Source organism: Ambystoma mexicanum, chromosome 2q, assembly GCF_040938575.1.
Source record: "Ambystoma mexicanum isolate Mex_15411 chromosome 2q, UKY_AmexF1_1, whole genome shotgun sequence".
NCBI classification, from domain to species: domain Eukaryota; kingdom Metazoa; phylum Chordata; class Amphibia; order Caudata; family Ambystomatidae; genus Ambystoma; species Ambystoma mexicanum.
Genome location: NC_090924.1, coordinates 1001991029 through 1002015096, shown reverse-complemented (window position 1 = coordinate 1002015096; position 24068 = coordinate 1001991029). Strand labels below are relative to the sequence as shown.

The window sequence follows — 24068 nt, the reverse complement described above, 5'->3', positions numbered from 1 at the left end:
CCTTTATCTTCCAAAATGTACCTATTGCGCCTCCTACCAGCTTTTGGAATTGCGTTAGGGCTAGGTTGGTCAGGCTAATCTGGGTGGGCAAACAAGCCAGGATAGCCTTCGAAACCTTAACACCACCGTACAAAAGGGGTGGGTTGGACTACCCAGACATGTTTATATACTACCTGGTGGCCCAACTACAGTAAAGTATTTGGTTGTGGTCTCCCACATCAAAGTTGCTGCATAATGGGCTGGAAAGGGCCACAGTTTACCCAGATGCACCAAAAGCAATGTTGTTGGGTACTAGGCTGGGTGACGGGAGATTAGGTGCAACCAATAGACCCCACGTGTAGGGCATGGGACAGAATGGCTACCCTGATAGGGGAAAATCAGTTATACATGCTGGATTTCCCCATCTACAGAGTACATGGCCTACAGATCACTTTCAAAAAGATATTTCGGGTTCAGTTTGACCGGTTAGGGATATACACTCTGAAGGATATGATACACGAAGGGAGGTTTCTTACATGGGAACAGTTGAAAGAGAGGGGAATGGAACACAATCACCATGTTACTATATTATACATTTAGAGAAGTGTTTCGAACAAGATGGTCTTACTACCCGGTGAACACTCTACTTCCCTGATAGTGGAATATGTGGTAACCTCCCTGATACACTGTCTCTACACTGTATAAAATTATGAAAACGGTGAAGGTGGAAATAGAAAACTGGGCCAGAGGAAAATGTGATGTGGCATTGGGGAACACAGTTTCAGATACATGCAGGGGCAAAGGATATAGATTAGTAATAGATTCCGATTTACCCACTTTAAGTTCCTCCACCAAATATGTTACACCCCACAGCAGTTAAAAAGGCATTATGCAGATAGAACGGTGAAATGCAATCGATGCCCACAAGAGCCAGCTAACTTTATTCATGTGGTGTGGGATTGTCCTTGTAAACAAACGTTCTGGGAACAGAGCATATCGACTATGGGTAGGATGGTTATACCACAAATATCCGAGACCTCCGGAACATGGTTCTTGCCAATATTCGAAGATTAAGTTTGATGCTCTAATGAAATAGCTGGGCATGGCTTCAATTGTGGCAGTACCTTGATTGCAACGACTTGGGCGAAGAGACGGGCCCCTGTATTTCATGATTGGTTGAACGGCATGTGTTATGAGGTGAGAGAGACTCAATAGGTGTTGACATTGTCAAGCAAGAGCAGACTGGCAGATATATGTGCCTCGCTGAGGGCATGTCATGGCTGACCAGGAGGGGAAGACAGCGAGCTGAATAGCGCTGCCAGATGCCACATCATAGGATAATTAGAGTGAGGGACTGATAATGGGAGGAATCGATCACCTGGACAAATGAGATGGGGCTTTAGACACTTTGGGATGTGGTGGGAACAGGTATTATGGACTGTAAATCATGTCTTCAGAACTGTGAACAGTGTGTTTGGTAATATGCATCTTTGTAAGTTTGGAAAAATCATTAATAAACCAAGATTTTTTTTTTGTAGAGTGCCCTGGCTCAAGGATCTTTCTTCACGATCACGGTTATGGCCCAATTCCTGAAAGGCCTTGTAATTGGCTCCCCCCACTCTGTCTGTTACGGACTGGGACCTTAACCTGGTTCTTACTTTCTTGATGGCGGCACCATTTGAGCCCATGCACTCAAGGTCAATTAAGTTGCTCACACTGAATACTGCCTTTCCAGTGGCAATCACATCTGTTATAAGTGTTCTCCATCATGGGGTCTGGCATGGATTCACATGCTCATGAATATTCCCCGTCGTCAGGCTGGGAATCCTCGGTAAAGAAAAAATCAGTATCAGTTTCGTTTCTGATCTGTCTTTCGTAGTAGTAACCAATCACTGATCTCTGCGTCATACTGACCACAGCCAATGACTGCCCTCTACCTAAGCCCCGCCTCTGGCAGCCATCTTCAGATTTTTAGCACACGTTCAAGTGTTGGGATCCTCGTGCTATAGCTCTCGAGCGTTGGTGCTTTTTTCACGTGTTTTCTCAGAAAAATGTCTCTTTTTTTCGGTCAAGGCCTCTATCGAGACAGTCGCGTCGGCCCTGGCTCAGCCTGTGGTGACGTCCTCAGGGCCTAGAGCCTCCCTGCCACCGTGGAGGGAGTCCTCTTTCATGCGCATCGACGGGTCCCCCGTGAAACCTCCGACGGAGACGAAAAAGGGGCGGGCAGGAGGTCGTTGTGGATTCGGCCTCAACCTCTGAGGAGGAGCTGATCGAAGTCTTATGCCACGGCGTTGGCGTGGAAGAAGACCAGCCCGTCGGGAGGGACCCCGACGTAGGAGACGCCGAGAATGTCGAGGGTGCCGACGGGGCTCCTGACCACCCGTCGGACTCCCCTCAACCAGTGCCGCAAGACAACTCGGCGGCCATTTTGTTGGCTATACAGTCCTTATGCTCGGAGATAAGGACGAGACTGCCGTTACCACCAACGGAGGAACTGCTCCCGACGGGGGACCCGGAGCCAGGCCCTTCTGGGAGCCCTCCCCCTAAGAAAAGGAGGATTCATCCTCCACCTCCTTTACAGCCATCGCGCCCTGTTCAGCCCTCCTCCCTGTCCACGACATGTGGGGATGATACGGGGACTGACACGGCCGCGACGGGTACAGACAACGAGGTTTACGACGAGGATCTCCCGTCGTCACCTCCCACCCGGGCTTCCCCGCCCGACGAGATTGGATCGTTTCACTCCATGATTGCCAGGGCATCCGAGCTTTTCCACCTCTGCCCGGAAGAGAAGAAGGAAGGTTTCCTTTATCAACCGCGGGAGGCCAAGAGGAAGACCGACCTCGCTGTACCGCTACTAGACGATATTTGGGATGAGGGCCTCGCCCTCCTCAAGAACCCATCCACGACGCCGGCTAGAAGGGATTGGTACGAGAAGAAGTACCAGGTCCCGGACACGGCCCCCTTGTGCCTTCGGGCACAGCCGACCCCGGACTCGGTCGTCTCCGCGGTGGCCAAGAAGAAAGCGGGGGGGCGCGGCCTCTACGTCGACCTCCCTGCCGGACGGCGAGGGAAAGAAATTAGACACCATGGGACGCAGAGTCATCTCGTCGGCAGCGATGACGATTAAGGCGGCCAACGCCTTGGCTATCGTAGCCCGCTACGACAGGGAGTTGTGGTACAAACTGGCCCCCCTGCTGGACTTCCTACATGACGACAAGAGGGCGGAAGCCCTAGAGATCTTGCAGGAAGGAGAGGTGGCGTCGGACCACGCCATTATGAATGCGACGGACATCGCTGACACTGGATTTCGCCAGTTGGGCAACGGCGTGTGCCTTAGGCGGCGTGGATGGCTCAAGGCTACTGACTTCCGTCAGGACGTGCAGACCAGAGTCTTGGACATGCCGTTCGACGGAAACAACCTGTTTGGGAAAACAGTGGACGATTCCCTTCAAGCCATCAAGGCAGACACGGAGACGGCCTGGGCTCTTGGGGTTCTCCAGCAGTGGCAGCTGCCCTTTCGGAGCGGCGGAGGCAAACAGGGTGCCTCCAAAGGTTCCAGCGGCAGATTTTCCACCTACCATCAAGCGGCCCGTTCGTCGTCACAGGAAGCTTACAGGGGACGAGGCAAGTCAGGCGGACCCCGCCGTCGTCGCCAAGGAGGACAAGGCGGCAAAGCCTCGTCGAAGCAGGACTGAACCGGCCGTGGGGTCGGGCCACCACTGAAGCACCCCGGTGGGAGGCCAGCTGGCGAGCTTCGTCAGCGTGTGGGAGTCCATCTCCACCGACCGTTGGGTGCTGGACGCCCTAGCTCAGGGTCACGCGCTCGAGTTTCTAAAGAGGTGCCCGCGCGTCCCCCCTGTGGCCAGGAAAGAACATCACGTCCCTCAACTTCTCTTGGAGGTAAAGGCGATGCTCATGAAGGGCGCCATCAAGCTCGTCCCAAAGAGGCTTCGGGGCTCCGGAGTTTACTCAAGATACTTCCTCGTGAAGAAGAAGACAGGAGGATGGCGTCCCAATCTGGACCTACGACGACTGAACAAATTCATCAAGGCACAGAAGTTCCGGATGGTCACCCTCCAACACGTCCTGGGTCAACTGGAGGAGGGCGATTTCCTGTCGTCGTTGGATTTGGAGGATGCCTACTTTCATATTCCCATCCTAAAGGGACACCGAAAGTTTCTCAGGTTCGTGGTCCAAGGGCGTCACTACCAGTTCAAAGCCCTTCCCTTCGGATTGAGGTCGGCACCCAGGGTGTTCACCAAGTGCCTCGCACCGGTGGCGGCGCAGCTGCGCCGAGAGGGGATCCACGTCTACCCCTACCTGGACGACTGGCTCATCCGAGCAAAGACGAAGGAGCTCGCCGTGGAGCACACGGCAAGGACCGTCCAACTACTCACGGACCTGGGATTCTCCATTAACTACGCCAAGTCCCACCTGGTGCTTGCGCAAGACGCACTGTTTCTGGGAGCGAAGCTCGACACAGTGTCGCTTCTGGCCTCTCCGTCGGAGGAAAGGACGGGGGCCATCTTGGGCAAGGTGCAGCGGATGCTGGCGGCGGACGCGGCCAGGGTGAGGTCCATCAAGTCCCTCCTCGGAATGATGTCTTCTTGCATTTATCTCATCCGCCTGTGCAGGCTCCGGATGCGCCCGTTGCAGGAGTTCCTGGACGCGCGTTGGATCCAGACGGGCAGCTTCGAGGAGAGGATCACACTTGATGAGAGTTTCCGACGAGCGATCCGGTGGTGGGGCACCCGCGCGCATCTGACGGCGGGCATGGACTTCCAGACCCCCGGCCACCAGGAGACAGTGACCACGGATGCCTCCCTGGAAGGGTGGGGAGCGCACACCGAAAATCTGCACGCGAGAGTCCTTTTGCTTCTGACGGAGAAGTCCCTCCATATCAACATCCTGGAGCTCCATGCAGTGTTTTGGGCCCTCGGGTCCTTTCTTCCATCTCTCAAGGGCAAGGTGGTGAGGATCTTCACAGACAACACCACCACCATGTTCTACATCAGGAAGCAGGGCGGGACCAGATCCCCAGCCCTGTCCAAGGAGGCGCAGGATCTGTGGCATTGGGCCGTCGCCCAAGGAATGTTTCTGGTGCTGTTTCATCTGGCAGGGATAAAAAACACCATCGCCGACTCGCTCAGCAGAGAGCTGCGCTCGTGCCACGAGTGGGAACTACGACAGGATCTAGTGTACCGCCTCTTCCGACGGTGGGGCACACCCCAGATCGATCTGTTCGCGACAGCGACGAACTCCAAGTGCCGGAGGTTCGCCAGCAGGTTTCCCCAGCCGAGGAGCATGGGCGATGCTTTCTCGTCCCCCTGGCAGGGCCTGTTTCTATACTCGTTCCCTCCATTACCATTGGTGATCCAGCTCATCAACCAGCTCAAGAGGTCATGGTGCAGGATGATCTTTGTCGCACCTGCGTGGCCGAGGCAGATATGGTTCCCGGACCTTCTGGACTTGTCAGCGTCCCCGTCAATCAAGCTGCCAGTGGACGCGGATCTTCTCTCCAGGGAAGGAGGCGCCATCCTCCATCACGACCCGAAGTCGCTGAACTTGCAGGCCTGGCTCCTGCAGCGTTAGAGTTTGGAGGCTACGACATACCGGCCGACTGCAGAGAGGTTCTTGCAAAGGCCAGGGCGTCCTCAACTCTTAAATGCTATGGACACAAATGGAAGAGGTTCTCTGTCTGGCGCCACGCACAGAAGATTAACCCTCTACGGATTACGGCTCCCCAGGTACCGCCGTACGTTCTGACGCTGGCCAAGGCTGGACTGGCGCACGCGTCCAAGATTCATCTTGCTGCGATCTCCCGATACACCAGAACCAGGGGGCGGACGTCTTTGTGGTCTCATCGTCTGGTGAAAGAATTCATGAAGGGACTGTTCAGATAGTTCCCGCCGGTGAAGGCTCTGGCCCCGGCATGGGAGCTCAACGTGGTGCTGACCAAGCTCATGGGACCGCCGTTCGAGCCTCTGCACTCGGCTCCGTTGAGGTTCTTGTCGTGGAAAACAGCGTTTCTTGTGGCCATCACCTCCGCACGAAGAGTGGGAGAGATCCAGGCCCTTTCCTGCAAGCCCCCGTAATTGGACTTTTCACGAGACGAGGGTAGTGCTCAGGATGCACCCCTCCTTCATGCCCAAGGTGCCGTCGGACTTCCACCTCAACAAACCCTTGGTGTTGCCTGTTTTCTTCCCGTCGCCTTCGTCGCCGGCCGAAAGGACTTTGCACTCGCTGGATGTGGCTAGAGTGCTGAAGTTCTACGTGGACCGCACGCAGAGTTTTCGGAAGACGTCACAACTTTTTTGTGAACTTTGGACCTGTCAATCAGGGGAAGGCTCTCTCAAAGGCCTCCATTTCCGGATGGTTCTCCGGCTGTATCATGTACTGTCATCGGTTGGCAAACCGACCGCTGCCTGGCCGTCCGAGAGCCCATTCCACCAGAGCGATCGCAGCTACCACGGCGTTCCTATCTGGTGTGCCCTTGCTGGACAGCTGCAGGGCTGCTACGTGGAGGTCGACGCACACCTTCATGAAATTCTACTGCGTCGATCGGGATTCCAGGGAGGAGTCCAGGGTCGGCCAAGCAGTGCTGCGCAACCTGTTCGCCTAAGGTGAGCCTGGTGAGGAGGTAAGAATTGGTTAATGTTGAGTTTGATGTAATGCTTAATGTTGAGCCTTTGCCACCTCCCGTGGTTGTGCATGTGTGTACTGCTATGTATTCTTTATTCATGAGCATGTGAATCCATGCCAGACCCCATGCTGGAGAAGGAACAAGTTACTTACCTGTAACTGTTGTTCTCCAGCATGGGTTTGGCATGGATTCACATGCGAACCCTCCCTCCTACCCCTCTGCGGCTCTTCACTTGGTCATACTGCCACTTCACGTGCTACCAAATCTGAAGATGGCTGCCAGAGACGGTGCTTAGGTAGAGGACAGTCATTGGCTGTGGTCAGTATGACGCAGAGATCCGTGATTGGTTACTACTACGAAAGACAGATCAGAAACGAAACTGATACTGATTTTTTCTTTACCGAGGATTCCCAGCCTGGCGACGGGGAATATTCATGAGCATGTGAATCCATGCCAGACCCATGCTGGAGAACAACAGTTACAGGTAAGTAACTTGTTCCTTAGTAAGCTCCAAGCGCTGTCCGGTAAGCAACCTTTCCTCGAAATTCTACAAGAAGGTTGTCACTTAAGGTGGGATTCCTGCCTATGGTAGTCTCTCAATTTCTTGTCGCAAAGCGTAGACTTGCCAATTTTCTACCCTCCCTGTTATCCTTCCAAAGATGAGAGGCTGCACAGGTTGGACCCAAAGAGGGTCCTTAGTTTTTATGTGGCAAGGACAGCAGAGATCAGACGAATTTACCAGCTTTTTGTGACATGGTCTGTCCAGAAAGAGGTTGGCTCTATCTAAATGGACCATCTTCAGATGGATAACCTTCTGCATCATAGGGTGTTACCAGAAGGCGGGAAAGGAACTGCCACTGGGTAGGAGAGGGTATTCCACTAGGGCTTGGCGACGTCTTCTGCACTGCAAAGGGGTGTTCCGGTAAGAGAAACTTCCCAGGCAGCAACGTGGTCATCATTGCACACTTTTACCAAACATTACTGCCTGGACATGGTACATGGGGAACTGGGGTACGGGGCAAGGTGACACAGTATGTATAAGGTGGCAGACATCCCGTCAGGAGTCGACGAGGCCCAAGTCAAGATGGATAGATGACAGTCCAGACGCACTACTCTCCCATGTCGAAAGGATTTCTGAGCATCTGATGCTGGAATGTATAGCTATCTGATGAGGAAGCTGTGGTGGTAGAATCCATAGAAAGAACATTACCAGTAAGTAATTTCTCCTTTTTAAGGATACACCAATGATTAGCTCAGGGTGTATCAAGATATTTCGTTTTTATACCTATGCCATTAGGTAAAGTATGGAAACCTAGAAGAACAAGGTTGAAGCAACATTATAAAAAGCTAGAAAAGTTGTGAACAATTTCTGAACTTTGAGTGCACAATAAACTATTGTTACTATGGAAGGGATCCTATGGCCATGTACATAAGAATTATTTCAGCATACTACCATTTCTGCTTGCCATTGATACGACTTTCTTTTTTACAGGCTCAAGGGAGGATCTTTGGCAAACTGAAAGAAGAAAGTTTCTTTGGGCCCAAGGAAGAAGTGAAACTTGAAACTCACATTAAAGTGCCATCATATGCTGCTGGAAGAGTTATTGGTAAAGGAGGCAAAACGGCAAGTACTTGAACAAATTCTGAATGACAGGAATTTAATCTTTAGCACATGCAAATTGAAAGAATATAGTTCTCCCACGGATTCCCAATCTTTTGAAATACCCTCTAGGAGTATTATTGTCCAGAATCTTATTTTAATGGCTACTGAGTTGATGTGGTGGGGTACAATGCTGACTAAGTCATGAAGCGCTTGAAACACATTGTGTGTAGGCGCTATATAAATAAACAATCATATCATATAGCATTAGTGGCACATTTGGCATTGAAATGTAATTATTTGGTGTATGTATATGTGGAGCTGTTCAAACTCAATGGCTTTGTGTTTTCTACGATAGAGACTTGAATCCAAGAGCAAACCCAATTTATTTGCATTTTTGCTGAGGATGCTGCATAGCAAGCCCAGTATTACAAACTGTATCCAGTGTGGCTAGCAGAAATGCCAGTTTAAGGCATGCACAGACTATTGTGCTTTGGACTGGACCACAGTAATGATTGTGGGCAATGCCATTCCGGGCACCTCAAGGCTGTGTGGCAGTGTTTGGCCAAGGTATTTATGGCCCATAGTAAACTGGGCAAAGAGAACACCATGCACAACAAAGCGCTTCACCTTCCAGTGTGGCTGGCCCTACCAAAACGTAACCTCCCTTTTGTCAGGAGTTCAAAGAGCAGCAGGAAGAAGAAACTACAGATGTTATAGTTGACAGTTTTCTTTTGAAGCATATGTACTTTGCTGGGTTGCAGCACTGTTCTCAGAAATAGAACTCTGGATTTGTGGAGATCTGCACTCTAGTACAGTTACGTTACTGGTCGATATCCTTCTGTGCCTTCTGCTCCAGAGAAGTGGGATGAAACCTTTCAGCAACTTTAATGTTTTTATTCGTTACGCTTTGCCCCTGGTATCTCCTTAGGCTGCTGTTCCTTAGGGTGGGAATTGGAGCCTGCAAATTTGTTGGTTGTGATATGCCACCAGGCTTGCCTCCCGAGCTAATTGACTAAACAGTGCCATTAATCTTGGAAGCACTATTTGTTCTGATCTCACCTGGTGACGCAAGCAGTGCAGCGTCCTCCCTACTGGGTTAGTGTCAGCAGCTTCACACCTTTGGTATTGGAGCCAAGTCCCATTTCTCCACTGTCCGCAGCTCTGATTTCTGAGGTGGTCACATTAGGACAGAAAAACATTACAATTAAGGCTTGATACCATTTCTAATGAAGATAACAAGGTTGTGCTCTTTGGTCTAAAATAGGTAGGTGCTAGCCATTCTACAGAAGTTTGGATCTTGATCAATTTATGTTAGAAGTCTGTTAGATCTGCAGAAGTTCTAAGGGCCGCTAAAGGGCTAGAAACGTTCTGAGGCCGATTTTCATAGCAATACACTGGTTATCTAAAGCTGAAGAGTCTTTAGGACTTCATGCCTCTGCCCTCCGGGACATCCTTGAACATAAAATGGACAGGTACTTTACTGCCTTATAGTGAATGACTTTGAGGGCTGATTTTGGTATTCTGTAAAACAAACAAAACAAAATAAACAGCCCTGCAATTGGGGGGCAGAGGGGTGTGCTGGAGGTGGTTGTGTTTCTCTTCACCTAAACCTCAGCGAAGATCATTAAAAGGTCTCGACCTACAGTGTTTACTACAACTAAGAGGGAATAAAAAATCTGGACTGATATGCGAGAAAAGCTTCTCAATCCTTGAGCTGTGGGGATTTGAATGCTACAGGTACTTTTGGAGGCTATACATACCCATACGTTGTGGGATAATGCAGCAAAAGGCAGAGTCCTTCAGCCACCCATTCAAAACCCTTACAAACCAGTAACTACAGATGGCACGGATATGAGGTGCACACTAAGATGGGTTTAAGCAGACTGGACTGTGTGGCAAGGTCCATGGCTAGAGGCTGTAGATGTCTGGGTTTTACAAATTAGAGTATGTTTTTTTTATTACTGCAACCTGTTTCTGTCAGGAATTAGTGTAGGCAGAACACTAGCTCCATTGCCCTCAATGCTCAAAGGAACTACTGAAGGGGTGAACTGTTTTGCACAAGCCTAGTTATCAACGAGAAGACTGAGTCTACCTGTGTATTCAGCAGCCCATAAAAGCTAGCTGTCTACCAACTTCTTTCACCTCACAATGTTCCTGCCCCGATTCCATTGAAATACTTTACCCTCTGTACTTCGTCTCCATGTCTCATCCATGCTGCTGCCTTCAGCCCAGTTAATTTCCTTGCATACCAGGTTATTCCTGCCAGCCTCTGTGTCTTTGATCAGTGTGGTTGCGCTTGTACACATTGGGCATTGGTGGGACTCTAGTAAAGCCCAAGTACCAATTATTATTTCTATCCACACCCTCATGCATTGTACAGTTGCTGCCCCAGCCTTTAGGTGTCCTGCGTGAAGGAAGGCACCTGTTCCAGTTCAGACACTCCCAAGCTTATGTTATTGAAAGCTGGAAGGGTCGATGCCAGCTGCCATCAGTTCCTGTGGGTTATCACTGAGTCAAATCCAATCAGTTTCTGCCTGGAAGATAGTTGATCTGGGCAACTATCCAGACAATTGTTTATCAGCCTGCCGTACCATCATAGAAGGTGAAGGACCATATGCATCATTCCAAAAGGGGCAATACAGCCCAATCCTTTTGATAACATACATTCTGCACAAACCCAGTCGTGTTTCAGCCTCATGGGCCATCATCCGTGAGATGTGTCTTGGGTCTCTAGGCCATCTAAGGCTGAAAAAACTGTCCATCAAGTCCCCAACTTAATTTGGGGGTACATTTTCACTCTTAATTGTTTCCATCCAAGAGGTCACCCCTCCTGTTTCGATACAGCAACCACAGAAGCAACGTGTCATACTCTTACGTTGCATTCCCTTTCCTCCGTATTGTATGGGTGTCCCTTCTAAGGGACGGGAGACAGAATCTTTTTCACCAGAAAAAAATCTTCTTCCCCTTTAAATTTAGAGATGCGCAGGGGTGCGGCCCAGGGGGCATGCACTGCCCTGACTCCACCCTCCGGCACCGTACCCCAGTCCCCTTTTCCGTACCAATGGGAACAGGTCAAATTCACCAGTGCTCCTGGGTTTGGCTTTGGCCATGTAATTCCACACGCGGATACTTCTTTGTCTTTTTATCATTCAGGTACTCTGTCTTCTGGCGCCACGCTCCTCCCCGGCGCATGTCAACTTCCACAGGGTTCAGCAGGTGTCCATCCTGCAACAGGGTCTTCCCAACTTAGACCCCCACGCCCTCTGCCTACATTGCCTTGGCCCAGACCACGGTTGGCAAGCAGCGTGTGACTCGATTTCCTCGAAAGCGCTGAAGAACAGACTAGACAGGTGGAAGGAGCTCTTCCAGAAATAGCCTCTGGAGGACCTCAATAACTTTGCGAAACATTGAGCCAAGGTAGGACCTATATTCTCCATCGCACCCCGCAAGGGCGTCTCCTTCCCAGGGAATCTCCCGCGCAGAAGGGACCGCTCAGGTCCCTATACCAGCATATGCGCCAAGGCTGCTACAGCTACTGGCCCTCTGGCCGAGGGATCCTTGGATCCTCCTGGTGGTAGTGTTGAGGGACCGGAAGGTTCTTGTACCGGATTGTCATCCGAGGGGCTAGGCCCTTGTACCAGCAATATGGCTGAGGGGCTACACCCTAATACCGGCAATATGTCCGAGGGGGCGCCTAAACGCAGCTCTTCCGACCCTCGGGTCGAGGGTGTCGCACCTACCGGGCTTAGGCCCGAGGAGCAGGGTAGGCCTCGTGATCAAACACAAGAGTCTTGGAGGAGGCCGGGGCCAGCGGGCCGAGCAACTCGTCGCAGGAATGTGGCAGGTATCTTGACAAGATGACCTCCGCGACAGACAGAGGTACCCGTCCAACGCCATTCCAGGAATTTGGTGAAGAACGTGTCTCAAGATGGGACTGGCCTACAGCCCATCCCTCGTTTGTGCAGGGCAGCTTCACACTGCGTCCATATGGGCAGGGTACGCAGCGGCTCCAGGATCTCCCAGCTACCCCGTCAGCACTCCCTGCCACCTCTTTGGCCAGCGAGGAGGGGTTCTTCGAGAGGTTCCACGGCCTCATGAAGTCGCCTCGGATGGGGGGTTATCTTCAAGGACGACATCAGGGAAGTCCTCCCCGCAATGCTAGCTTCACCTCAAGCCCCTCCTCTGACACCCCAGGCCCAGCCGATGCCTTTGCCGCCCCCTCAGCCTCCGGTTGCGGTCCCTGTACCCCAGCCTCCGGCGCCAACTACTCCTCCTCCACAGGATCCTCCTGACCAACAGGATACGGATGAGGAGGAGGATCCGGATACGCCATCCTCAACCAGGGCCTTCCATGAACGTCTTACAGGGCTGGTGGAATATCTGGGCCTACCCCAGCCCGAGGTCGAGCAGCTGGCAGAGGGGGTTCTGGCTGAAGTCCTCACTCGAAACCCCTCTGCCAAAACAGGGATTCCACTACAAACCGATGTGGTCTCCATGGCCAAGAAAGGTTGGTTCAAGCCCCGCTTGGCCCAGCCGGTCAATCGTCACCTGGACGCCAAGTACAGGCAGATGGAGGGGGATACACTCTTGCTCTCGGCCCATCCTCAGCCACACTCCTCGGTGATCACTGCGGCATCACAATACTCAAGCCTTGGTTGTCCTCAGCCACCTCCTCTGCGGCGCTGCTAGGCAAGGAGGAGAAGATCTAGGAGGCATACGGGAAGAAGCTCTATTCCAACGTGTCCTTGCATCTTTGTCAAGCCAACGCTGATGCCATACTGGCGGCCGCCAACCAAGGATTATGGCGGGAAATCAGACTTCCTCCCTACGCAGAGCCAATCACATTTCAATGCGGGGCTGGCTGAGGCCAAGCTGGTGGCGCATGACCTCATGGAATCCACAGTGGCTCTATTGATATCTCTCGCCGTGGCACCTGTATCGCCACGGACATGAGGACAGCCTGGCTCCAGGTAACAAAATTCAACCCGGGCGTCCAGGAACGCATATTAGATCTACCGTTCAGGGTGGGGGGGGGTTGCGGGTCTACCGCTTCCACTCCTCCACGGACGAAGAGCTGGACAAAAAGAAAAACAGCTCACAAACGGCCAATTCTTTATCCATCCTGATTACGCCCAAATCGTACACCCAATCTCAGCAGCGCTCCGACAGGGGTCGTACGTACGGAGGGTTCCGCAGCTTCCAGGAACGCAGATCCATGCAGCCGGACTGATTGCCGTCTCAGAACTGATGCAAGCAACAAAAAAGGGGGGGTAAGGGCTTGTTCCAGTCCCCCCTCCGCCGCGACGGCCTTAGACGGAAAGAAGGCATGACACGCCCCTTCGGGTCCACGTGTCTCCAGTGGTGGGGGGCAGGCTTGCTCTTCACGCACATTTCTGGCACCAGAGTTTCACGGACCCATGGATCCTCTTCGTAGTATCCACAGGCTACCAACTTCCTATCCCAGCCTCTCCTCCCCTCCCACAGGTTGGGACAGCAACTCTTTTGGCGGAGAACCGGTCGCTCGTAGAGAGCCAGGTAGTGGAGGAAGTCCCAGCCTCCCAGCGAGGCTTGGGCTTTTATTCCAGGATTTTCGCCATTCGGAAGAAGAACCAGGCGGGCCGGAGAGTTGTGCTGGACCTTTCCACCCTCAACCTCTCCTTACCTTTGCAAGAATTCAAGATGGTTACGCTGGCTTTTATAGCCGAGACATTGTGCAAGGGAGACTGGATGTGCTCCCTGGATCTGAAGGACGCATAACTACACTTCCCGATTTGGCAGCCCCATAGTTCTTTCCTATGGTTCAGGATCATGGGCTACCATTTTCAATACAAGGTTGTTCCTTTTGGACTCAACTCGACCCCCAGGGTCTTTAACAGGCTCATGAATTTGGGGGCGGACTTCCTCAGGGCGCAGGGCCTCCACATCTACCCATACCTTGATGACTGGCTTGTCAGGGCTACATCTCTGGAAGCAGTTCACCACTCTTCCCATGCCCCTATGAACACACTGCACGATCTGGGCTTCTCGCTCAATCTCAAGAAGTTGCAGCTGCAGCCCACGCAGACTGACATTCTTGGGCCTCATCCGGGACACATGCTCCGAAAAGTTATTTCCTTCGGAGGACAATATCTCGGCCATCAAGAGGGCCACCACCCACTTCCTCAGCAGAGAGTTGACCTGGGTCTCCTGGCGGCGGTCCTATTAGCTGTTCCACACATGAGATTGAGGATGAGGCGGATTCACCTCCAGCCTCATGGAACCAGGAGCGGTGCTCTCAAGTAGAGATTATCAAAGTTCCTCCTTTTTGGCCACCCCCCGCAGGCCACCATCACCACGGACTCCATAGCTCGAGGGCTGTGGAGCCACCCTGGACGATGTCTCGGTCCACAGCACCTGGACTCCACAGGAGCAGGAATACCACATCATTTGGTTGGAGCTCATCGCCATCTGGCTATCGCTCAGGGCTTTCCTACCACTTCACAGGGGCAAGGTTGTCCTCATACAGACAACTCGACCAGCATGTACTACGTCAACAAGCAGAGGAGGCACCAGGTCCCCTCCTCTGTGCAGACTGGCAATCGGCATGTGGGAGTGGGCCTTGGAAAATGACCTCTACCTCACGGCAGTCCACCTCCCGGGGGAATCCAACCTGGACAATTAAGAGTGGCAGCTAAACAACCTTGTTATTCAGGAGTTCTTAGACAGGTGGTGTCACCCCCAGGTGGATCTTTTTGCCAACTGGCATAACAAGAAGTGCCCTCAGTTCGCCTCCTGGCAAAGACGTGGTCCCGGCTCCCTGTGCGATTCTATTCGGCTACAGTGGAACAGCATGAAGGCTTGCGCCTTCTCGCCCACTCCGCTCGTGCACAGAATGATTTGCAAGATCAAGGATTCTCGCCAATTCAACATCATTCTAATAGCTCCATGGTGGCTGGCCAGGCCATGCTTTTCAGAGCTGCTTACCCTCTCGGAGATGCCTCCGATTCACCTCCCGACAGGCTCAGCACATCTGTTGCAGCAGGGAGTGGGGGGGGAGGGTCGTCCACCCAGCGCCTCAGAAACTAGCCCTCACAGCGTGGTGCCTGAGCAGGTAATGCTGCGGCACCTCAGCCTCTCCCAGGCTAATCTGGAAATTATACAGGGCGCAAGGAGCAAGGCTACCAGGGCCCAATATAAAAGTAAATGGACCAGGTTTTGCCACTGGGCAGACTCCAAGGAAATTGACCCCTTGGCATGTACCTTGGACGACCTGCTCTCCTCCTAGGCGCACCTTGTTCACTCTGGGGTCCAGGTGGACACCTTTTGTACATACCTCACAGCCATCGGGGCTTACAGGAACTCGGAGGAGGGGGGGGAAATCTTCACCTCCTCTACCCGCCCATCAAGAGGCCGTGCCCCATGTGGGACCTTAACATAGTATTGGGCGCCCTAGCGCACAAACCGTTTGAACCAGTGGCGTCTGCGGACATCAGGCTGGTCACCATCAAGACTGCCTTACTGGTCGGCCTCACCTCGGCTCGTAGAGTCAGCGAAATCCAGGCGCTGGTCGCCTCGGAACCATATACAACCTTTCACAGGGACAAAGCAGTGCTGCGGTCACACCAAGCATTTCTGCCCAAGATGCCATCCGCTTTCCACTTGAACGAGGAAATAGTCCTTCCTATGTTTTTTGCCGATCCTAAGGACGAAGCACAGAGTGTGCTGCACTGCCTGGGTGACAGGCGTTCCCTGAAGTTCTACTTGGACAGGACCAAGGACTTCCGCAAAACTGATGCCTTCGTTGTCACCTTCGGAGGCTCAAGACCGGATCATCGGGCTTCCAAGGGTTCCATATCCCGCTAGATGGTCTCGGCCATCAAAGAAGTGTACGAGGGTCAGCACAAGACGCTCCCGGCCAACATGCATGCCCACACAGTCAGGGCCAAGGCAACGGCCATCGCATTCCAACACCATGTCCTTTGTCAAGTCATAAGCAGGGTGGCCACATGGGCCTCTCCCTAGGCTTTCTGCAAGCATTACTGTTTGGATGCTGGCTTTAGATCTGATGCAGCTTTTGGACAGGTGGTTCTCCAGAACCTATATGCTTAAGGTGTGTCTCCTCTCCACCCTGGGGCTACAATCAGTTGTAATCGCCCATACAGTATGGAGGAAAGGGGACAAGGACGTAAGAGTAATTATAAATTACTCACCAGAGTGACTAACGTACTCTTAGCCCATAGTCCCCTTTCCTCCATACGTCCCACCAACCTCCCCCTAATAATAATACTGGTGTCATTAGGCAATGTTAAATCTATTGTCGCGTCAATGGGGACTGAGGTGTGGCACCGGAGGGCGGAGTCAGGGCAGCGTGCCTCTAAATTTAAAGGGGAAGGTTTTTTATGGTGAAAAAGGATCAGTCTCCCATCCCTTGGAAGGGACACCCATACAGTATTGAAGAAAGGGGACTATAGACTAGAGTATGTTAGTCACTATGGTGAGTAACTTCTAATGGTTCTCGCACCAGTACTGGTACTGAGGCTATTTAGCTAACGCCCGCCAGGCCGAGGAGGTCATTAGATCCTTTCCAGAGACTGTGCTGAGGGACCGCAAGGTTCATTTACCAGGTCTACAGCCGAGGGGGCTACACTCTAGTACCGACAAGATGTCCAAGTGGGTGCCTGCATGTTGCTCTAGCAGCGATACTGCCGAGGGCAACACTCCTACCAGGCCCCGTCCTGAGGTGCAGGGTAGGTCTCGTGCTCCACTGCCAAGAATCCTGGAGGAGGCCGGGCCTAGGGATCCAAGCACCACGACTTTGTCACGTGGCACGCAGCTAGATAAGATGGCCGCCACGCCAGACAAAATGGCTGCTCGTCCTATGCTGCCCCTTGGAACGGAGCAGGTTGGAGAAAGATTTACATTGTCAGACTTTTGTCAACCAGGTTCCCTGGCATGCAACTTATCCATCAGCATCACAGGGCAGGCTTACCCCGCATACCGGCTAGACAGAGTATGCACCGGCCCCATCAGCCACCCGCTACCCCGTCAACATCACCTGCCACCTCACTGTCCTGTGAGGACCGGTTATTTGAAAAGTTCCCTCTCGTGAGACCTCCTCAGATGGGGGCCATCCTTCGGGATGTGATCGGGGACATGCTCCCTCAAGGCCCCTCTGCCTGTGCCTATAGTCATTCCTGCTATGGCTCCAGCGCTGCAGGCCCCAGTACAGCCCCTGCTGCCCTCGCCGACTCATTCAATTACGGCTCCCCTGCATCCCACGGTTCAGGCGGTTCCACACCAGCCTCCGCTGCGCACTCTGGCTCCGGTCCCCACACCGCAGCCCTCGGCGCCCAACACTCCTCCACCCGCTCCGGACCAGCCGCACACCCTGGTGGACACCAACGAGGAGGACGACATTGACACGCCGTCGTCCACCAAGGCCTTCCACGAACGGCGTGCAGGTCTGGGAGAGTACTTGGGGCTTCCTCATCCTGAGGACGAAAAACCGGAGACAGGGTTTCTGGCCGCAGTCCTCACTCTACGCCCTGTGGCTAGAACGGGGATCCCAATGCAGAAGGACGTTGCTGTCTTGGCCAAAAAGGGATGGCTTAAGCCCCACTCGGCCCAGCCTGTCAATTGGCGCCTCAACGCAAAGTATAGGCAAATGGAGGGGGATCCACTCTTGCTGTCGGCACACCCTCTACTGTACTCTTCAGTGTTCACTTTGGTGTCCCTCTACTCAAAGCCTCAGTCGTCCTTGGCCACCTCTGCCTCAGCACTGTTAGGCAAAGAGGAGATTATCTTTGAGGTGTACAGAAAGAAGCTTTATTCCAACGCCTCTCTGCACCTTTGTCAATCCAACGCGGATGCCATGTTGGCAGCCTTTAACCAGAGGCTTTGGCGGGAAATGGCCAACTTCGTTACAGAACTTCTGTTGCAGAGCCAGGCACGTTTCAAGGCGGGACTGGCGGAGGCTAACATCATGGAGTCCACCATAGCACACATTGACACCTCTGGTCGGGCCATATACACCGCCATGGACATGAGACGGACTGCCTGGCTTTGGGCTTCTAAATTCAACCCAGACGTCCAGGAACGCATATTGGACCTTCCATTCGAAGGTGGTGACCTCTTTCACTCCACCACCGATGAGGAGCTAGATAAAAAAAAAAACAGTTCCCAAACTGCAGTGCCTTGATCCTTACGAAGGCCACGACCAAGGCATACACCCAGTTGCATCAACACTCCGATAAGGGGCGGGTGTTTGGCAGGTTCCGGGGCTTCCAAGAACAGAGGTCTAGGCAGCCTGACAGTTCTCCTAGTCGGCACCGGCGCAAACAACAAAAGGGGGGAGCAAGGGCTTCTTTCAGTCCCCCTCCTCTGCAACAGCCTCAGAGGGAAAGAAGGCATGACGCGCCTCTTCGGGTCCACGTGTCTCAGGTGGAGGGCAGGCTTGCCCTTCACGCACAGTTTTGCTGTCAGAAGTAGTGTCCACTGGGTACCGTCTACAGATTCCTCCTCTCCACCCATCTTCTGTCCACTCCCACAAGTTCGGACAGCAACTCTGTTGGCGGAAATTCGGTCGCTGGTTAAGAGCCAAGCAGTGGAAGAAGTCCCAGTCTCGCAGCAAGGCTTGGGCTTCTACTCCAGGATTTTTGCCATACAAAAGAACTAAGCTGGCCTGAGAGTTGTGTTGGACCTCTTCAAAAATTCAAGATGGTTATGCCAGAACTAATAGCTGAGAAACTGCACAGGGGAGAATCTGAAGGACGCTTATCTACACGACCCTATTTGGCTGGCTCATCGATCCTTTCTGCGGTTCAGGATCATGGGCTGCCACTTCCAAAACAAGGTTCTACTCTTCGGCTTCAACTCAGCCCCCAAGGATTTTACCAGACTAATTAATATAGTGGCGCCCCTCCTCATACCTGGACGACTGGCTCATCAGGACGAGATCTCTGGAGGCGGTGCATCACACTTCCTCTGCGCATATGACAACTCTCCACAAGCTGGGGTGTTCGATCAACCTCTAGAAGTCCCTGCTGCAGCCTACTCAGAGCCTGACCTTTCTGTGCCTCATATGGGAGAGTGTTCCCCTCGGAGGACAAGAACATGGCAACCAAGAAGGCTGAAAGTCACTTCCTCAGCCTGGTGGTACCAGCATTTACTGGGGATCATGGCAGCGGTCCTTCTGGCAGCCCCCCACACAAGACTCAAGATGAGATTACAGCTGCACTTCACAGCCTCATGGAATCAGGAGAGGGGCTCCCAAGCTGAGCTTGTCAGCATTCATTCCTTCTCTCCAGCCGGACCTCACCTCGTGGTCCAGGGACTGCAACGTGCGGACTGACAGGCCCTCAGGTCACCGTCACCATGCTTTCCTCCCTGGAAGGCTGGGGTGGGCTACGCTGGGCTACGCTGGACAACCAGTGTCCATGGAGTCTGGTCCTTACAGGAGCAGGAATCTCATCTGGCTGGAGCTGAGAGCAATCTGGCTAGCTTTCAAGACTTTCCTTCTGGTCATTGAGTGCAAGGTTGTCCTCAACCAGACAGACCACTCCATCAGCATGTACTATGTCAACAAGCAGGATGGCACCACGTCCCCTCCGCTGTGCAGTCTAGCAGTCGGCATGTGGGAATGGGCCCTGGAGAACATCTACCTGACTGCAATCCACCTCCCGGAGGAGTCCAACCTGGAAGTGGACAGGCTCCGCACGCTGGAAGCGGACAATTACGAATGGCAATTGAAAGATCCGGTCCTGCTGGGGGGGGGGTCTTCTGCAGATGGGGCCATCCTCAGGTGGACCTCTTCGCCTCCTGGTCCAACAGGAAGTGCCAGCAGTTTGCGTCCTGCAGGGGCAAGGCCCCGGCTCACTGGGCGACGTATTCAGATACAGTGGAATGGCATGACAGTGTATGCGCACCATCCCACACCCCTGATCCACGGGGTGATTTACAAGTAAAGGAATTGTGTCACCTCCACACCATTCTGATAGCTGTGTGGTGGCCGGCAAGACTGGTTCTCTGAGCTTTGCAGCCTCTCGGACAGGGCAGCCATTCGCCTGCCTCTTGCCCAGACCACCACCTCTTGCAGCAGGGGGGCAGGGTCATCCACCCCGTTTCACAGAAATTAGCCCTTGCAGTGTGGTTCCTGAACAGGTCACACTGAAGCATCTGAGCCTCTCTCAGGCTAACCTGAACATCATTCAGGGCGCTAGGAGCAGGGCTACTAGGAGCCAGTACACGAGTAAATGGACCAGGTTCTGTCACTGGGCTGACTCTAAGTAGATCAACCCCCCCTTACGTGCACATTGGACGATGTGCTCTCATTCTCGGCACACCTTCCTCACTCAGGGGTGCAAATAGATACCCGCTGCACCTACTTGGCAGCCGTAGGTGCCTACAGGAATTCTGAGGAGGTCTTCTCCTCCAACCCAGTGGTCAAGCAGCATCTGGCAGGCCTCACCAGGCTATACCCACCCATCAAGAAGCCACACCCCGTGTGGATCTCAATGTAGTGTTGGGCGTCCTGGCGCACAAACCTTTCCAGCCAATGGCATCTGCGGACATCATATTGGTCATAATTAAAACACTTTGTTGGTGGGTCTCATCTCTGCTCGCAGACTCAGTGATATCCAGCTACCCCCATCACCTGCGGTACTGAAACTCTATCTGGAGAGGACCAAGAGCTTCTGCAGGTCAGATGCTATGTTTGTCATCTTCAGGGGGGTCATGGCCAGGTTATCTGGCATCCAAGGCCTCTATAGCAAGGTGGATGGTTTCGGCCATCAAGGAGGCCTACGAGGGGCAGCACAAACCACTTCCAGCTAACATGCACGCCCACGCTGTCAGAGCCAAGGCCACGGCCGTCTCATTCCAGCGGCAGGTCATCAGCAGGGCGGTCACCTGGGCCACCCCTTCGGCTTTCTGTAAGCACTACTGTTAGGACGCTGGCTCCAAGTCTGACGTGGCTTTTGGACAGGTGGTTCTAAGGAACCTGTTCACTTAAGGAGGGTCTCCTCTCCACCCTGGGGCTACATTCAGTTGTAATCGCCCATGCAGTATGCAGTAAAGGGGATGGGCTGTAGGAGTAATTAATAGTTACTCACTGTAGTGGCTAACGTACTCCTAGTCCACAGTCCCCTTTCGCCATACGTCCCACCATCCGCCCCCTAATAATACTGGTTTCGTCAGGCAATGTTAATATTGTTGATGCGTCAATGGGGACTAAGGAGTGGCGCCGGTGCGTGGAGTCCGGAGCGCATGCTCCAGGGCCGATCCCCCTGCACCTCTAAATTTAAAGGGGAACACGGTTGTTTCTGGTGAAAAAGGTTCTTTCTCCGATCCCTAGCGAGGGACGCCCATGCAGTATGGAGGATAGGGGGCTATGGACTAGGAGTAAGTTGGTCACTACGGTAAGTAACTATTAATATATAGCAGCAGCGTTGCTGAGGCGTATTACACTGCAGCAAAGGCAAGAATTGGACTGTGCCATAGGACAGTTTTTCTGAAGTCCAACTAAGGGCTTAGTAAAACCATTCTACTGAGGCAGTACAAGACTCCACTCTTAGTATAAGGCTTTACCACCTGAGTTTGGGGTAGAATAGACCGAGCAGCCAGGCTTATTTTACGCGGGAGAGAGGGCAGTAAATACAGTACAAGTGAAAATTGTAATACGAATGATCCAAAGAAACACTGAAACACTATGTATTGTAAAAATAAAGGATTTATTTAAATACAGGTAGGCCCAGATAAATCTAGGGGTTAAGTAAGTACTAACACATTATATGAAATCGCAATATAAAACACAACACAACACTATACTTGAAAGTACACAGACCCAAGTATAGTCCTTATTTGGAACACCTAACAGTAGTTCTAGGGAAGTCAAAACCATGTTAAATACATTTAGTATAGGTCAAGCCTATTCTTTGGGAGTAAGTAACCAATGGTTACTTTCAGATTACTTTTGGTAATACAAGGGCAGTAGGCCCTTCCAGTTGTACAGTGACTCTTGGAACAAATCACAAACAATCAACTGGACAATATACTTTTTGGTGAATAGTGAAACTTATTCTAGGTGCAGTAAAAACCTAAAACCACTTTTGTCATAAGTTATACCAGGTGAGTAAAACCTAAGGATGTAATATACAATTACAGATGCTTTCGAAATCAGGGAACCCCAGATTGAGGTAAGAATTAACTCTGGTAACTTGTTTTGGATGGCACACAGCTAACACAAGGTAAGTAAAACCCATAAACTTTAACTCCACAATGAAGGGGAAAGTAAAACCCAATGTCACACTTTACTGACTAGTTATTCTAGGTAGGCAACAACCTAATGTAGAATTATTAAGGACAGGCTAGCAGCAAGTCGGGGGATGGAAGACCCATTTGGGGGACACTGATACAGTTATCCTAACAGGACTAACCTGGTGATACCAACAGCTGGAGGACACTCGTACAATTACCCTTCAGGAATAATCTGGTAAAACCAACACATTAGGTTGTGCCTCTTTACAAAAGTAATCACCAGAGAGTAAAATACCTTTACATCTACTTTCTTTTAGACTGGTAACAGTGGCTAAGGAAGAAAAGATGTTAACCATACTTTTAAGAATAGTGCATCACACATTCAAGATCAGTAAGAACTTTTGTAACTGTTCACTCTGAGAATTGCAGTTACCCACCAACTCTTTACAAGTAAACACTTGATTTCTTTTCTAGGCAGAAGTCCCAATCCCTTCAAAGTCTTTCCCTTATTCTTGGAGCATGAGTGTTCAGTGGCAGAATGGGGGGCGGGTCACTAGGACTAGTGACCAACAGGCAGTGTTAGAATACGTTCTTTACTAGCAGAAGTCAGTTTCCTTAGGTATATACTCAAGCTAACACAATACCTCAGCAATGAAGAAGAGATTGCAGCAGGAGAACTTCAGGGACTGCAGCCAAATACCCGGTGAGTGGATTCCTTGTCCTGGAGACTGAACACAAGACCTCAGAAGGGACTTTGCAGCAGGGATCGATGAAGAAGGCTCTAGGCAAGATTTCTCTTGCGGCTGAATGTGGTTCTGCTGGTTTTGCACCTTTTCAAGGAGCACAGAAGAAGACAGAAAATCGCGGTTGAATTCTCGTTGTTTAAAAGGTCCAGCACTCTTGTGAGGGGACTTTTTGGACTAGATTCGTGTCTCTGGAGATGCACCAGGACGCTCACGAAGTTTCATCAAGATTCGTAATTCAGAAGACTGTGCACCGCACAGTGGCTGGAAGTCCCAGGGTATTGGGGTATTGCAAGAACGCAAGGTCGCAGCAACCCGTGGGATGGCTCAAAATGCAGGTCTTCTTGAGTCTAGTGGGTCTCACCAGGCTCTGCGTTCGGGTCGTTTTCGGAAACCCCAGGTCGATTGGAAGGAAGGGCTGCAGCAGGCTCCGGTTACACAGCAGGCTCTCTGGTCGCTGGAAATCATTCCCGCCGCTTTTCCTTCTTCATCCTCTTCGTTTTCTCTTCAGCTTCGAGGTTTCCAGTATTTATCAGGAACTACAGCACAACCTCTGCATTCTCTCCCTGCATTTTACAAGAAAGGGGCGTCTGGTTGTCCAATCGGGACAGCCAGCCCCTCGCTGGGATTTGTCCCAGTTAAAGGAAGGCGTAAGACAAAGGATGAGGGAGTTTTGGACTCCTCCCCCACTTCCTGTACTTACAGACTGACTGGAGCCTGGGCGGGGTGTCCAGGGGACTCCCGACAAAACACAAACAAAGGAATTTCCTGCCCTGGATGTCAGGGGAAGGAACAAGAAATGACGAGAAACACTAAAATGGTAGAAAAAGATGATCAGGGCCATTTTGGTAAAATGAGCACCCTT

General features: G+C 52.0%; 1 protein-coding gene across 2 annotated transcripts in view; it reads left to right on the top strand.

The window, feature by feature from the left end:
- The window catches only part of IGF2BP3 (insulin like growth factor 2 mRNA binding protein 3), a 1445925-nt gene that overhangs the window by 1238202 nt on the left and 183655 nt on the right, over positions 1-24068 (top strand). For both annotated transcript variants that reach the window (XM_069648320.1, XM_069648321.1), the window contains one exon: positions 8118-8249. In XM_069648320.1, coding sequence (XP_069504421.1) covers positions 8118-8249 — 132 coding nt within the window. The remainder of the gene's footprint in view (positions 1-8117; positions 8250-24068) is intronic.